Source organism: Rhinoderma darwinii, chromosome 5 (genome assembly GCF_050947455.1).
Source record: "Rhinoderma darwinii isolate aRhiDar2 chromosome 5, aRhiDar2.hap1, whole genome shotgun sequence".
NCBI classification, from domain to species: Eukaryota; Metazoa; Chordata; class Amphibia; order Anura; family Rhinodermatidae; genus Rhinoderma; species Rhinoderma darwinii.
Window position 1 is genome coordinate 190647577 of NC_134691.1, and position 15733 is coordinate 190663309.

A 15733-nucleotide genomic window follows, 5' to 3' on the forward strand; every position below is an offset into this window, starting at 1 on the left:
ATTGGCCTTCTCTTTAAGGTGTTAAATTCACTTTTATCACAAGATTTTTTTTACGTTTTAAGATTCAACTTCTATGTATCCTGTATACATAGCAGTGTCTTTCTCTCTCAGCCGATTCAGTCAGTTATGAACTTAGGTCGTCTGACACATGGGATCCACCTAATATCGATCACATCTGTCAGTTCAGCTAAACTGATTGAATCGGCAGATAGAGAACGATGCTGCTTCCATGTATACAGGATACAGAGAAGCTGGATCTTAAAGTAAAAAAAACATTTTTAAAAATAAAAGTGAATTTAAAAGTTGGGTAAAAACAAAGTATATTAATTTATTTAAAAAGGCGTACATAGACTTTCAATAGCCGCACTAAAAACACTTGCGTGTTAGATTCCCTTAATTCTTAAAACATAAGACATGCAAGACACAAAAAGTACATCCACCCATTCCAATTTAAACACAGTCCAAGTACCTATATAATAACTTGTAAATATAGATCATTGTATTAAACCTCTGCTTTGCATCAGTCGAAATCCCAAAACATAGACTTAGCAAAACAATCCAGATCTGTATCAATGGAGTTCCCTCCCCACTTATCTCTCGAACATCAAATTTGGTTTCAGATAAACCTAGAAAGGCCAATATTAGCTGCCTAGAACAGTTTATTTTGTCAGTATTTATTTATGCACATAGAGGGATTTTGTATATCCGTTCTCTAAGGGGAATATACTCAGGCTAAAGATCACATGATCTGTTTGGACCAATGAGGTTTATGGCAACATATTAACTATTCATTTTAAGACAACGTTCCGCAGAGAACGTGACACTAGAATTACATAAATATGCTTTTCCGAGTGATGACATGGTTGCTAAGTGTGATATTTTAACTAAAGTAACATTTTTAAATTGTTATTTTATTATTCAGTGACTAATGGCCATTTTACACCGTACAATTATTATTAGGCAAATGAGCAGAACACTCGTTCCCGATAATTGCCCTGTGTAACCAGGGCGATCAGCAGATGAACGAGCAAACACTTGCTCATCGGCTGATTGTATTGTTTTAAATGCCGAAAATATTATCGTTGTCGGCAGCACATCTGCCTGTGTAAACCGGGAGATGCGCTGCTGACATGATAGAAATGTATGGGGACGAGCGATCAGAGTAACGAGTGTTCGTCCCCATACATAGCTCTGTGAAAGAATCAAATGAGCGCTGATCAACGAGCATGTCGGGCCGTGTAATACCGCCCTAAAGTGTACAATCGCTAGACATTGCAAGCCTACAGAAGTTCCATAGTTGCAAGATTTTAAAAAGCATTGCAAAATCAATGTTCAGTCTCGATCTATGTATCTATTATATTTATTGGCATAGTGTGCCGACACACTGATTGTTTCTCCCTTTTCTGATATTATTACAGTGTTCTCCCATCTATTTTTTTCGTTTCCTAAAAGTCCTTATTACATATTTACACACACATGGACACTCTAAAACATAAGTATCGCATGACCAGTACCACATGCAGCAAAGTCATTTACCATTCACTTTAGATGTTACCAACGTGATACCATTAGTTATTGTTTTATTTTTAGCCTCCTCCCATGCTTTGCACCTCAAGAAATGAAAAACCTTTTCCCCAATGATCACTTATGTTAGATTTGCTAGAACTACTAGTAATCTTATCTTTATACCTAATGTCCTACATCGTCTGACAATCGGGCAAAAAAGATATTGGATCGTTCTTTATAATGTAACCATTACTTTTTTTTTTTTTTATAATCTTTAACTTTGTGTGCATTAGGGCCTGTTCACACCAGCGTCGGGCTTCTGTTCGACCTCAGAAGAACCGATGACTGGAAACCATAGCTTCAGTTTGCATTACCGTTCATTTCAATGGTAATGTGTCCGTTCTGTAAAGCCTCTTTTTTTTTTTTTGCGGAAACAATAGCGTAGTCGACGCTTTTGTTTCTGCGGAAAAAAACAAAAAATATTTGCAACGGAAGCATTACCATTGAAATCAATGGTAATGCAAACGGAAGCTATGGTTTCCGGTCATCGGTTCTTCTGATGGAATGGATGAACGGAAAACCCAAACGGAACCAGACCTAACCAGGATCTATGGCGAATTCGATATAACCATTTAGATCAGTGAGTTTAAAATGTTTTAGAGGAAAAATTTCTCAAATTTGAGAACATGCATTTTCTCTCTACTTTATTCTGATGTGAATTCTAAAATTGCATGTATTCATAGACTTCTAAGTGTATTAGAATAGCGATCAGGGCCTCCTGCCCTCAAGTCCCCTAGTGGGACAAAGTAATACAGTAAAAAAAATAAAAATAAAAATGTGTAAAAATAAGAAAATAAGAAAATAAAAGTTGTAAAAGTAATAAAAGTAAAAATCCCCCCTTTTCCCTGATCAGTCATTTATTATTAATAAAAATATATAAACAAACAAATAAACTATACATAATTGGTATCGCCGCGTCCGTAACGGCCTGAACTACAAAATTATTTCATTATTTATCCCGCACGGTGAACGCCGTAAAAAATAATAATAAACCGTACCACAATCACAATTGTTTGGTCACTTCACCTCCCAAAAAAATGGAATAAGAGATCAAAAAGTCGCATGTACCGAAAAATGGTACTGATCAAAACTACAGTTCGTTACGCAAAAAATAAGTCCTCGCACGGCTTTATTGATGGAAAAATAAAAACGTTATGGCTCTTAGAATAAGGTAACACAAAAAGTGAATGATTGTTTACAAAACTTATTTTATTGTGCAAACGCCATAAGACATAAAAAAAACTATAAACATCCGGTATCGCCGTAATCGTATCGCCCCGCAGAATAAAGTGAATATGTCATTTATAGCGCACGGTGAACGCTGTAAAAAAAAAAATAGAATACAAAAACCAATAGTAGAATTACTGTTTATTAGTCACCGCGCCACTTAAAAATAGAATAAAAACTGATCAAAAAGCCGCATGCACCCCAAGAAAACTACAATGGATTCCTCAAGGGGTCTAGTTTACAAATTGGGGTCACTTTTGGGGGGTTCCCAATGTTTTGGCACCACAAGACCTCTTCAAACCGGACATGGTGCCTAATAAAAAAGAGGCCTCAAAATTCACTAGGTGCTCCTTTGCTTCGGAGGCCGGTGCTTCAGTCCATTACCGCACTAGGGCCACACGTGGGATATTTCTCAAAACTGCAGAATCTGGGCAATACGTATTAAGTTGCGTTTCTCGGATAAATCCTTTTGTGTTATAAAAAAAAAATGGTATAAAGAGGATTTTCTGACAAAAAAAAAAGTAAATTTCACCTCTACTTTGCTCTAAATTTCTGTGAAACACCTAAAGGGTTCATAAACTTTCTAAATGCTGTTGTGAATACTTTGAGGGGTCTAGTTTCTAAAATGGGGTGTTTGATAGGGGTTTCTAATATATGGGCCCCTCAAAGCAACTATAGAACTGAACTGTAACCTAAAAAAATAAATAAATGAGGCAATACTTCGCTTCTCACATACTGATAATGAGCCGTGCCCACCCCGAGATGACCCCAGTTTTGACCGTTTGTATAAACGGAGACCCCTATTAGACCGTTCCAGTGCCCGGTTTTCCCAAGCATTCACCCCGAGAAGTGTATTTCTATTGAGGAGTCCCTGGTACATTTTAAAGGGAGGGTTCAATTCCGCAAGTACCTGCCGGGTAAGAGGGCAAGGTATGGCGTGAAGATGTATAAGCTGCGAGAGTGCATCAGGGTATACCTACAGGTTTAGGATATATGAAGGAAAGGCCACCCCCAAACCAGACTGCATCCTGGACTACAATAGGTACATGGGAGGGATGGACTTGTAAGATCAAATCCTGAAGCCCTACAGCGCCATGCGGTGTGGTATAAGAAGCTGGCCGGGCACATCATACAGATGGCATTGTACAATGCGTACGTGCTACGTCGATGTGCAGGCCAGACGGGAACTTTCCTGGAATTTCAAGAGGTGATTATCAAGAACCTAATCTTTAGGGACCAAGAAGGGGGGGCACCCAGTACTTCTGGAAGCGGGGCCACAAGCATCGTACCAAGGCGGCAACACTTTCCAGGAGAAGTTCCCCAAACTGGCAAGAAGGGAAAAAGACAAAAGAGGTGCAAAGTCTGCTATAGGAGGGCGATAAGGGATGACACAATATATCAATGTGACACGTGTCCCGAATAACCAGAGCTCTGTATGAAAGTCAGTTTTAAAATTTATCATACATCCCTTGGTTTATAATTTACCCCAATTTTACTTACCCTGATGCACTCCGCACAGCTTATCCCCCCTCGTCTTTCCCCTCTGAGCCCTGCTGTGTGTCCAGGCAGCTGATAACAGCCACATTGAGGGTATTGCCATACCCGGGAGAACCCACATTACAGTTTATGGGGTGTAGGTCTCTGGTCAAAATGCTCACTACACCTCTAGATGAATGCCTTAAAGGGAATGTGTTGCCAGAAAAACATGTTTGTTTTTTTTTAATTAAACATTTAGTGTGTAGGTGATTAAACATTGTTCAAATTTTTTTTATTTTTTTCACGAGTCAGGAAATATTATAAATTAATTCTAATTTAGAATATTTCCCATTGCTGGTCACTAGATGGAGCTATTCCCAAAATTGCAGCATTGCAAAATTGGGTAAAAAGCCCTCGCTCTAGTGAGCTCTCAGCATCCCCCCCCCTCCTTTATCCTGGCTAGTGCCGGGATAAACGAGGGGTTTGAACGGTCTAACCTCCTACACTGTGTGTCGCCATTTTTTGAGCTAACACACAGTGTAGTAGGTTTACATACAGTAGTAAACGTACACAAACACGAACATACATAGAAATCTCTTACCTGCTCCTGCCGCCGCGGCTCCCTCCGGCCCGTCCGCTCCGTCTGCTGCCGCTGGTCCAAGTGCACAAGTCCGGAAGCCGTGACCGGAAGTAGTAATCTTACTGTCCGGCCGCGACTTCCGGTCCACAGGAAAATGGCGCCGGACGGCGCGCATTTCAAATTGGACTGTGTGGGAGCGGCGCATGCGCAGTTCCCACACAGACGGCGTACATGTTAGTGGATGGAACGGGCCCCGTTCGCAGTCCCTATGGGACTGTGGCTGCCGTATTCCATGTTTGTATGTGTCGTTAATCGACACATGTAGAAATGGAAAAAAAAATGCCAGCCCCCATAGGGAAGAAAAAGTGTAAAAATAAGAAAAAGTAAAACACAAACACACAAATAAATATAAACGTTTTTAATAAAGCACTAACATCTTTAACATATTAAAAAAAAAATTGTGATGACACTGTTCCTTTAAGGGTGTAGTTATTAAAACGGGGTCACTTCTTGCGGGTTTCAACTGTACTGGTACCTCAGGTGCTTCTGCATACATGACTTCGCACTAGAAAATCCCCAGTAGGCCAAATGGTGGTCCTTTCCGTCTGAGCCCTCCCATGGGCCAAACGGAAGTTTATCACAACAAATGGGGTATTGCGGCACTCAGAACAAATTGCGCAACAGAATGGGGTATTTTGTTTCTTGTGAAAATAAGAAATTTTCAGCCAAAACTACATATTATTTGAAAAAAATAATTTTGTTTTCATTCCCAGCCCAATTCAAATAAGTTCTGTGAAAAAACTATGGGGTCTAAATGGTCACATTACCCATAAATGAATTCCTTGAGGGGTGTAGTTTCCAAAATGGGGTCACTTTTGGTGGGTTTCCATTGCTTTGATACCTCTGAGGCTCTGCAAATGCGACATGGCCCTCGAAAACCAATCCAGCAAAATCTGGACTCCAACAAACATATAGCGCTCCTTTCCTTCTGAGCCCTCCCATGGGCCCAAACGGCAGTTTATCACCACAAATGGGGTATTGCCACACTAAGTACAAATTGGGCAACAAAATGGGGTATTTTGTTCCCTGTGAAAATAAGAAATTTTGATCACAAATGACATTTTATTGGAAAAAATTACATTTTTTTCATTTCACAGCCCAATTCAAATACGTGCTGTGAAAAAACTGTGCGGTCAAAATGGTAACAACAACCATAAATAAATTCCTTGAGGGGTGTAGTTTCCAAAATGGGGTCACTATTGGGGGATTCCTACTGATTTGGCACCTCAACACCTCTTCAAACCTGGCATGCTGCCTAAAATATATTCTAATAAAAAAAAAAAGAGGACTCAAAATGCACTAGGTGCTTCTTTGTTCTAGGGCTTGTGTTTTAGTCCACGAGCGCAGTAGAGCCACATGTGGGACATTTCTAAAAACTGCAGAATCTGGACAATACATATTTAGTAGTGTTTCTCTGGTAAAACCTTCTGTGTTACAGAATTTTTTTTTTATAAAATTGAAATTCAGCAAGAAAAATGAAATTTGCAAATTTCACCTCCACTTTGCTTTAATTCCTGTGAAATGCCTGAAGGGTTAAAAAAACTTTCTAAATGCTGTTTTGAATACTTTGAGGGGTCTAGTTTTTAAAATGGGGTGTTTTATCAGGGTTTCTAATACATAGGCCCCACAAAGCCACTTCAGAACACAAGAGGTACCTTAAAAAAAAGGCTTTTGAAATTTTCTTAAAAATATGAGAACTTGCTGTTTATGTTCTAAGCCTTGTAACGTCCAAGAAAAATAAAATAATGTTCAAAAAATGATGCCAATCTAAAGTAGACATATGGGAAATGTGAACTAGTAACTATTTTGGGTGGTATAACCGTCTGTTTTACAAGCAGAAGCTGTGCGTTCTGAAGAGAAGTGGATGATACTTCTCGTCAGAACGCCCAGCTAGTAAAAGTAGTAAAAACGCCCCGATGTACGCACAGAATACACGCCCACTTGGACTTTTGCAAGCCTCATTTGCATAAATACAAAAATGGTCATAACTTGGCCAAAAATGCTCGTTTTTTAAAAAATAAAAACGTTACTGTAATCTACATTGCAGCGCCTATCTGCTGCAATAGCAGATAGGGGTTGCAAAATCTGGTGACAGAGCCTCTTTAAGGCCAAAACAAGGCTGCGTCCTTAAGGGGTTAAAGGCTATGTACACCTTCGAAATAGACATTTTTATACAAAAAAACAGTTTGTGCAGCTTTCTAAATACTTATTCAAAATTATTTTTCCTTTTTGAGATACAGCTGCTTTGTATACTGTATACAGAGCAGCTGTATCGTTCGCTATGACCTGAATTAGTCAGGACAGCGGCACGGACTGGTTCAGTGTCAGCATGTCCCTGAAACAAAGGATCCACCTGTTATCGATCACATCTAAGTCATTGACTTAGATGTGATCGATAACAGCTCGATCTTGCATGTCAGAGACATGCAGGACCCGCTGACACTGAACCTCTCAGTGCCGCTGACCTGACGGATACAGGTTTCAGTGCAAGATACAGCTGCTCTATATCCAGGATACAAAGCAGCTGTATCTCAAAAAGTAATAATAATTTTTAATAAAAGCATTTAGAAAGCTGCACAAAACACACCGATAGACATTTTTATTTGATTTTAAAAAAAAACACGATTTCAAAAGGTGTACATAGACTTTAAAGTGGTGATTACAATTTTATATACCTTTCAAAGTTATAAAAGTGAAAATGTCCCATTCTCTGGACAAAGTTGTTTTAAAATAAATATTTATTATGTTGCAATAAACCTCATTGGTTCAATCAGATTATGGGATCTTTAGCCCAAGGCTTTTCCCCTTACGGTAGTTGGGTAAATCCGTTCTCTGTGTGCGTAAAAAAATACTGACAAAACAAACTGTTATAGGCAGACAATATAAGGGTATGTTCACACTGTGTTTATTGAAGAGTTTTTTGACGCGGAAACCGCGCCGCAAAACTCGTCAAAACCGGCCGAAAATGCCTCGCATTGATTTCAATGGGAGGCGGAGGCGTCTTTCCCCGCGAGCGGTAAAACCGTCTCATGGGAGGAAGGGACATGCCCTTTCTTCGGGCGGTTACGCCTCTGACCTCCCATTGACATCAATGGGAAGCAGAGAAAGCGTATTTTGCGGCGTTTTATGCCCGCAGCGCTCAATGGTCGCGGGCAAAAAACGCCGCTAAAATCGGCGTGCAGGGAGATGAAAATCTGCCTCAAACTTCCAAATGGAATTTTTAGGCAGAATTTCCGCCTGCAAAAAACTCTGTGTGAACCCAGCCTTAGTCTTTCTAGGTTTATCTGAAACAAAATATTTGATGTTTGAGAGATAGATTGGGAGGGATCTTCAATGCACATATCAATTGCTTTGCTCAGTTTATGCATTGGGATCTTCACTGATGTAAATATCGATTGTTTTATTATACCCATGTTTGGAAGTTATTATATACAGTGAAGGAAATAAGTATTTGATCCCTTGCTGATTTTGTAAGTTTGCCCACTGTCAAAGTCATGAACAGTCTAGAATTTTTAGGCTAGGTTAATTTTACCAGTGAGAGATAGATTATATTAAAAAAAAAACTGAAAATCACAGTCAAAATTTTATATATGTTTTTGCATTGTGCACAGAGAAATAAGTATTTGATCCCTTTGGCAAACAAGACTTAATACTTGGTGGCAAAACCCTTGTTGGCAAGCACAGCAGTCAGACGTTTTTTGTAGTTGATGATGAGGTTTGCACACATGTTAGATGGAATTTTGGCCCACTCCTCTTTGCAGATCATCTGTAAATCATTAAAATTTCGAGGCTGTCGCTTGGCAACTCGGATCTTCAGCTCCCTCCATAAGTTTTCGATGGGATTAAGGTCTGGAGACTGGCTAGGCCACTCCATGACCTTAATGTGCTTCTTTTTGAGCCACTCCTTTGTTGCCTTGGCTGTATGTTTCGGGTCATTGTCGTGCTGGAAGACCCAGCCACAAGCTATTTTTAATGTCCTGGTGGAGGGAAGGAGGTTGTCACTCAGGATTTGACGGTACATGGCTCCATCCATTCTCCCATTGATGCGGTGAAGTAGTCCTGTGCCCTTAGCAGAGAAACACCCACAAAACATAATGTTTCCACCTCCATGCTTGACAGTGGGGACGGTGTTCTTGGGTCATAGGCAACATTTCTCTTCCTCCAAACACGGCGAGTTGAGTTAATGCCAAAGAGCTCAATTTTAGTCTCATCTGACCACAGCACCTTCTCCCAATCACTCTCAGAATCATCCAGATGTTCATTTGCAAACTTCAGACGGGCCTGTACATGTGCCTTCTTGAGCAGGGGGACCTTGCGGGCACTGCAGGATTTAAATCCATTACGGCGTAATGTGTTACCAATGGTTTTCTTGGTGACTGTGGTCCCAGCTGCCTTGTGATCATTAACAAGTTCCCCCCGTGTAGTTTTCGGCTGAGCTCTCACCTTCCTCAGGATCAAGGTTACCCCACGAGGTGAGATTTTGCATGGAGCCCCAGGTCGATGTCGATTGACAGTCATTTTGTATGTCTTCCATTTTCTTACTATTGCACCAACAGTTGTCTCCTTCTCACCCAGCGTCTTACTTATGGTTTTGTAGCCCATTCCAGCCTTGTGCAGGTCTATGATCTTGTCCCTGACATCCTTAGAAAGCTCTTTGGTCTTGCCCATGTTGTAGAGGTTAGAGTCAGACTGATTAATTGAGTCTGTGGACAGGAGTCTTTTATACAGGTGACCATGTAAGACAGCTGTCTTTAATGCAGGCACCAAGTTGACTTGGAGCGTGTAACTGGTCTGGAAGAGGCTGAACTCTTAATGGTTGGTAGGGGATCAAATACTTATTTCTCTCTGCACAATGCAAATAAATATATATAATTATGACTGTGATTTTCTTTTTTTTATTTTATATAATCTATCTCTCACTGGTAAAATTAACCTAGCCTAAAAATTCTAGACTGTTCATGTCTTTGACAGTGGGCAAATTTACAAAATCAGCAAGGGATCAAATACTTATTTCCTTCACTGTAGGTACTTGGACTGTTTAAAGTGGTTTAAAGAATATGTGAACCCTCACACACCTTGTATGCTCCGGAAGAAGCGGAAACAGGTGAGACCTATGGTCGGGTGATTACTTGGCATGTCGCTTTTTTAATGATGAAGCTTTTTGATGTTATATGCCTTTGGGAGTATATTAAAGAGGCTCTGTCACCAGATTCTCAAATCCCTATCTCCTATTGCATGTGATCGGCGCTGCAATAGATAATAGTAACGTGTTTATTTTTTAAAACGTTCATTTTTGGCCAAGTTATGAGCCATTTTATATATATGCAAATGAGGTTTTAAATGGACAACTGGGCGTGTGTTTTTTCGTATGTCCAACTGGGCGTGTGTTTTTTCGTATGTCCAACTGGGCGTGTGTTTTTTCGTATGTCCAACTGGGCGTGTGTTGTGTTTTTAACTGGGCGTGTTTACTTGTTTTACTAACTGGGCGTTGTGAATAGAAGTGTTTGATGCTGACGAATCAGTGACCAGTCAGCATCATGCACTCCTCTCCATTCATTTACACAGCACATCGTGTTCTTACTAGAACGATGTGCAGCCACATACACAAGTGTCCTGATAATGAATACACATGACCTCCAGCCTGGACGTCATGTGTATTCAGAATCCTGACACTTCTGAATCTTTTCTGTGAGATTCCAGCAAGCCACGCGTAATCTCGCGAGATTACGAGGTAAATGAGATTTTGTTTCCCTTGCTGGAAATCGCACAGAAAAGATTCAGAAGTGTCAGGATTCTGAATACACGACGTCCAGGCTGGAGGTCATGTGTATTCATTATCAGGACACTTGTGTATGTGGCTGCACATCGTTCTACACGTCTATTCACAACGCCCAGTTAGTAAAACAATACATTGTTTATTGCTATAACACTATTAAAATAAAAAACAAAAGCAACTTTGCAAATAGTAGCAATCAATATCCTACCATCCGATGTGTACAGCACATAAGCAGACCCGTGTGTTTCCATAGCTACAGACTATATACAAATTCTGCAGTCATGTATTACCCCCCCCCATTCTCCTTACAATATGGATTGATATATTTAAAGACTATGTACACAAAAAAAAGATTATTTTTTTTAATACATCAATGTTTTAAGTGATTTGAAACAACCTTTAAATTGACTTCATTTATTTTTTTACTTTTTAAGATAAAACGTCTTTGCATCCAGTATACATAGAAGTTGTATAGTTCTGTCAAAGATGTGGCTGTCAGTTCAGCTGAACTGACATCTCAGCTTAAAGCTGGTCCTGTGTGCTAATAACCATCACATCTAAAGTTCCTCAACTTTCAACCGAGCTGTTAGTTCAGCTAACCTGACTGAATAAGATTGGCTGAAAGGATACAGCTTTGAGGTTGGTTTACAGGATACATAGAAGAGGGGTCTTAAAAAAGTAAAAAAGTTTTTTTAACAATAGTTAATTTAAAAGTTCAATCAAAACACATTTAGGCTGGGTTCACACCAAGTGTTTTGCAGGCGGAAATTGCGCCTCAAAACTCCGTTTGGAAGTTTGAGGCAGATTTTCGCAGCGTCTTTCGCTCGCGCCGCGGGCATAAAACTCAGCGAAATATGCTTTCTCTGCCTCCCATTGATGTCAATGGGAGGTCAGAGGCGTAAACGGCCGAAGATAGGAAATCAATGGGAGCCATTTTCGGCCGGTTTTTGACGAGTTTTGCAGTATCCGCGTAAAAAAAATAAAAAATAATTGATTTAAAAGTGTGCATAACCTTTAAAATCAAGACCATTTGCAAAGTTAATTTAATTTGTAACTTAGATACATTGAAGCGATAAAAAAAAATAAAAAAAATTACTGTCAATATGTGGACAGTTATGTCAAGAGTTTTATGATGCCGGAGTCCCAAGCCAGAGCGTCAGCAATACTCAGGCCAGGAGAAGCCCCTGACATCTGTTTTTATATGGACAGTGAGGACAGAAGCTTCCCCAGTGCCAAAATCCACAGGCAGTGTGCTTTCGATGCGCTGCCCGGGGACTCTGAGGTCAGGAGCCTCCCAATGCCACTGTCCACATATGGGCAGAGATGTCAAAATCTTTCCATCGTATACGTTTAACGTATACCTGTGAGGCAATACAGTGGCTTTCGTCACCGAAATGCTCGGATGTAAAATACTGTATAACGCGCAGTAAACCCTGTTTTGCGGGATCCCTCAGGATAGAATAAATTAGTATACTACGAAATTCCATCCTCCGTCAGGGCTAATTGAGTCCTACGAACAGGTTTATCGTGTGTACATCGGTAGGCTTCCACCGACGTAGACGATATACGTAGGGCAAACTTTATGTGAAGGGGGCCTAATCATATCGACCTGCCAAAGTTACTATCATTGAAACCGCAAAGAACTTGTCCTTCAAAAAAACATCCCCTCATACGTCAATGAAAACAGAAAAATTAAGAAGTTATGGGTCTTTGAATGCAGCGATAAAGAAAATAACTGAATCCTAAAAGGGTTAATTTTACAAATATTAGTAGTTCATTTGTCGGAACGGGTTGCATTCCTTACCCAGCATCAGTAGATTACAATCCCCATTTTCTGTTGAAGACTCTATACATCCCCAGATTTCTTCCAGCAAATACTTAATTTTCTCTAGTAATAGAAAAGAAAAAGGATTTTAGACTAATGAAAAGGTTTTAATAACATCTCTTTAGTCTTTTCCTTTACTTTTTTTTTTTTATATTATAAGCAATGTGGCTATGAAGCTTTTTTCTGTTGTTGCCGATTTGTAAAACAAATTGAAATCTTAAAAAAAATAAAAAAAGATCTGTACTTATTCATGAGTATCTGTGCACACTATGGTAAATAGCATGTCTCTGGACCATTAAGGGTAAAATCACACACACAGTTTTGATGCAGTTTTTTTTAACCAAAACCAGAAGTGGATCTAAAGAAAAGAAAAGGTGTATAGAAAAGACTGATGCATCTCCATTCTTTGATGTCCACTCCGACGGGAAGATGTATCAAAAAGGGTAAAAAGTGAAAGGGGTTGTCTGGGTACGGGAGTGTTTTACATACTGATGACCTATCCACAGGATCGGTCATCAGTATATGATTGGTGGGGGTCTGGATGTTAAGAAGTGGCTGGTTTCGGAAGCCGATAGCTCCGTACACTGCATAGCGGTTGTGCTGCAGAACTGCAACTCTCCTCCTATTCACTTGAACAGGAGAAGAGCTGCAGTACGGCAGCTATTCTGTGACAGGAGCCATCTGCTTCTGGCACAGACATCCAGTGCCGTGAGGCAGCTGATCGGTGCGGGGTCCGGGTGTCGTACCCCCACCGATCATAGGTCATCAGTATGAAAAACTGCCACATGCCTGGACAACCCCTTTAAAGCGGATTTGGAGCCAATAGGTCGCTGCTTTTAATTTCCAAAGGGCCTCTGAAAAATCAGGTGGAATCTAATTGGTTGCCATGGGCAAGTACTACACCAGTATACTTACGTTTGTCTAGCTTCACAACAGGCTCCTCTCTTGCAACTTGAGTCTGTGCATTTTTCATAACCACTAAAGGAAAGCAAGGATTGAATTAGCAAAAATAGAAGACATGTATATTAAAAAATATATATATATAAAAAATAAATATATAGTGAAGAAAACATGATAAAAGGAACCAGACACTACCTTTCTTGCCCTTTTCACTCTGAAAGCCATCCAGATTTTTCTGTAAATATAACATTAAAACTACATTTAGCAAAGGCTATGTATATTCAAGACTTTAGTGCCGGTCAAGTATTGAAGAAAGCAATTTACAGACTTGCCTGTATTTTCTTTAGTTCCTTTGTAATAACTTTCTTGTCCTTTTTCAGCTGTTTGGAGTCTTTGTCATGCATTGCAGCAGCCTCTACAATAGAAGTGGTGCAAGTGTCATTATTTTTTGTACAGAAGTGATGGGCCAATTGACATTAAATTCATACTTTATTGTAACAATGTTTTTAACGCAGAGAAAATGTCTATACATTTCTGCAGCACAGGGCTACCACTAAGTGGAGAAATCTGTATAAAGGCTCATTAAAAGGGTATTCCCTTCTTAGACATTTATGGCATATCCACAAGTGCCATAAATGTCTGATAAGCGCAAGTCCCAGCTCCACTCGGCTGAGTGTGCACACTTGTTCAATAGGGAGGATTAAGCTGCGCCAGACTCCTCTGGCATCGGTTTATCTCCTTACAAACTAGAGGATCTGCATGTTGGAATCCAACCTGGCCGACCCTTCCCTCTTCTCACATCTGCTGTCAGGGGGCAGTCGGAACACTGCCATTCACAGAGGGTGGGCCGGTCTTGCCAAAATCGGCGGGTTTGGCTGACATACATCTAATTTGTATGGCCACCTTAACATACAGTGCAATTGACAACACAATAAATAACTGATCAGTGAACATTCTGTAAGACAGAAGATCATATGACTTTGCATCCATAGACTGGCATTATTAAATATATAGAAAAAAGTCTAGAGGGAAGAAGACCTGATTGTTGGTTTTGCACATTCGATAAATACTATGTAAATGAAACTTTACCTTCCATTCTCTTTAACTTTGCTTCCAGTTTCTTCTTCCTATAGGAAATTAACAGTCTTAAAATGAAAAAGGAACAGGACATTCAGAGTGGGGTTTCATTAAAGCTAATTGTTTCCGTTCCGCAGTCGACTCCGCTATTGATTCCGTCGTTAAAACGGAAACCAGCCGGAATGGTGACGAACGGAAACCATTAGCAATGTTTCCGTCACCATGGATATCAATGGTGACTGAAACGGAAGCTGTGGTTTCAGTTTGACTTTCCGTTGCGGGGTTCACCCGACGGAAACCTCCGACAGAACCCCGGAACGGAAAGCAAACTGTGATGTGAACAGGCCCTTAGGCTGTTGCTCCGTTATTCACAGTTGTTAGAGAATTTAAACTTTGCATGTCATACATTGTATAGTTGTAACCATTTGCGTTATTCCTGGCCTACATTATGTTGTTCACACACACCGTACATTGAGCTATACATACGTAATTTCACTTTTTTCACACTCTTCCTTTACTTTGGTGTACTCCATTTGAGTTTGCTGATAGATCTTGAGGCTAGACTGTAATTAAAAACATTATATTTTAAAGAATCTTTGTTTTAAGTTAAGAAATCTGAACATTTTTAGCTACATAATGAAGTTATGATATTTATTCCATTATCATGCCTATAGGAATCATTTATTGAGACGTGGAAATGAGCTTTCGGACGACGGCTTGCAGACTTAAGAAGGTCATACAAAACAAGGTTAGAACCAACCTAAGTAAATGAATGAATACATAGACTATAAAGAGACGGAAATGGAATACCAGCTCGAATAACGGAGGATATATCAGGACGATACACCTGTTTATCTAAGCATCTACTAGAATCCCTTAAAATCAATAAGACAGTCGGTACATCTATTAGAGGTTTGTCTGTCACAATGCAGATGTGGGTTTCTTTCCCCTTATAAAAGCACGAACAGATGCCAGAGACAGAGGGAATGGTCAGGAAAGGTTTTATTTCTCCTCCTCTCTGAGATCTCTTCCTACATTACCTAGAAAACACACCTGGTAATCCTATGACAGACATGATGTGCAAAGCTGGTCTAAACCTTAAATGCTATACACTCTTAAAAGCGGCACCCCCAGCAGGCTAAACTAAAAAACTAATTGTTCCAGACACACGGGAATAGAATGGGCAGTCACGGGTGACGTCACCAGCTGCATTCACTTAGACTGAGCGGGCATCTATTTACAGGCA

The 15733-nt window shown here is 40.0% G+C and overlaps 1 protein-coding gene across 1 annotated transcript in view; it reads right to left on the reverse strand.

Annotated features, from left to right (window-relative positions):
- ICE1 (interactor of little elongation complex ELL subunit 1) overlaps window positions 1-15733 on the reverse strand; it is a 64555-nt gene that overhangs the window by 30408 nt on the left and 18414 nt on the right. The window contains exons 7-12 of the mRNA XM_075826833.1: window positions 14974-15050; window positions 14500-14537; window positions 13743-13825; window positions 13606-13645; window positions 13426-13488; window positions 12490-12573 (exon numbers count right to left, since the gene is read on the reverse strand). Coding sequence (XP_075682948.1) covers window positions 12490-12573; window positions 13426-13488; window positions 13606-13645; window positions 13743-13825; window positions 14500-14537; window positions 14974-15050 — 385 coding nt within the window. The remainder of the gene's footprint in view (window positions 1-12489; window positions 12574-13425; window positions 13489-13605; window positions 13646-13742; window positions 13826-14499; window positions 14538-14973; window positions 15051-15733) is intronic.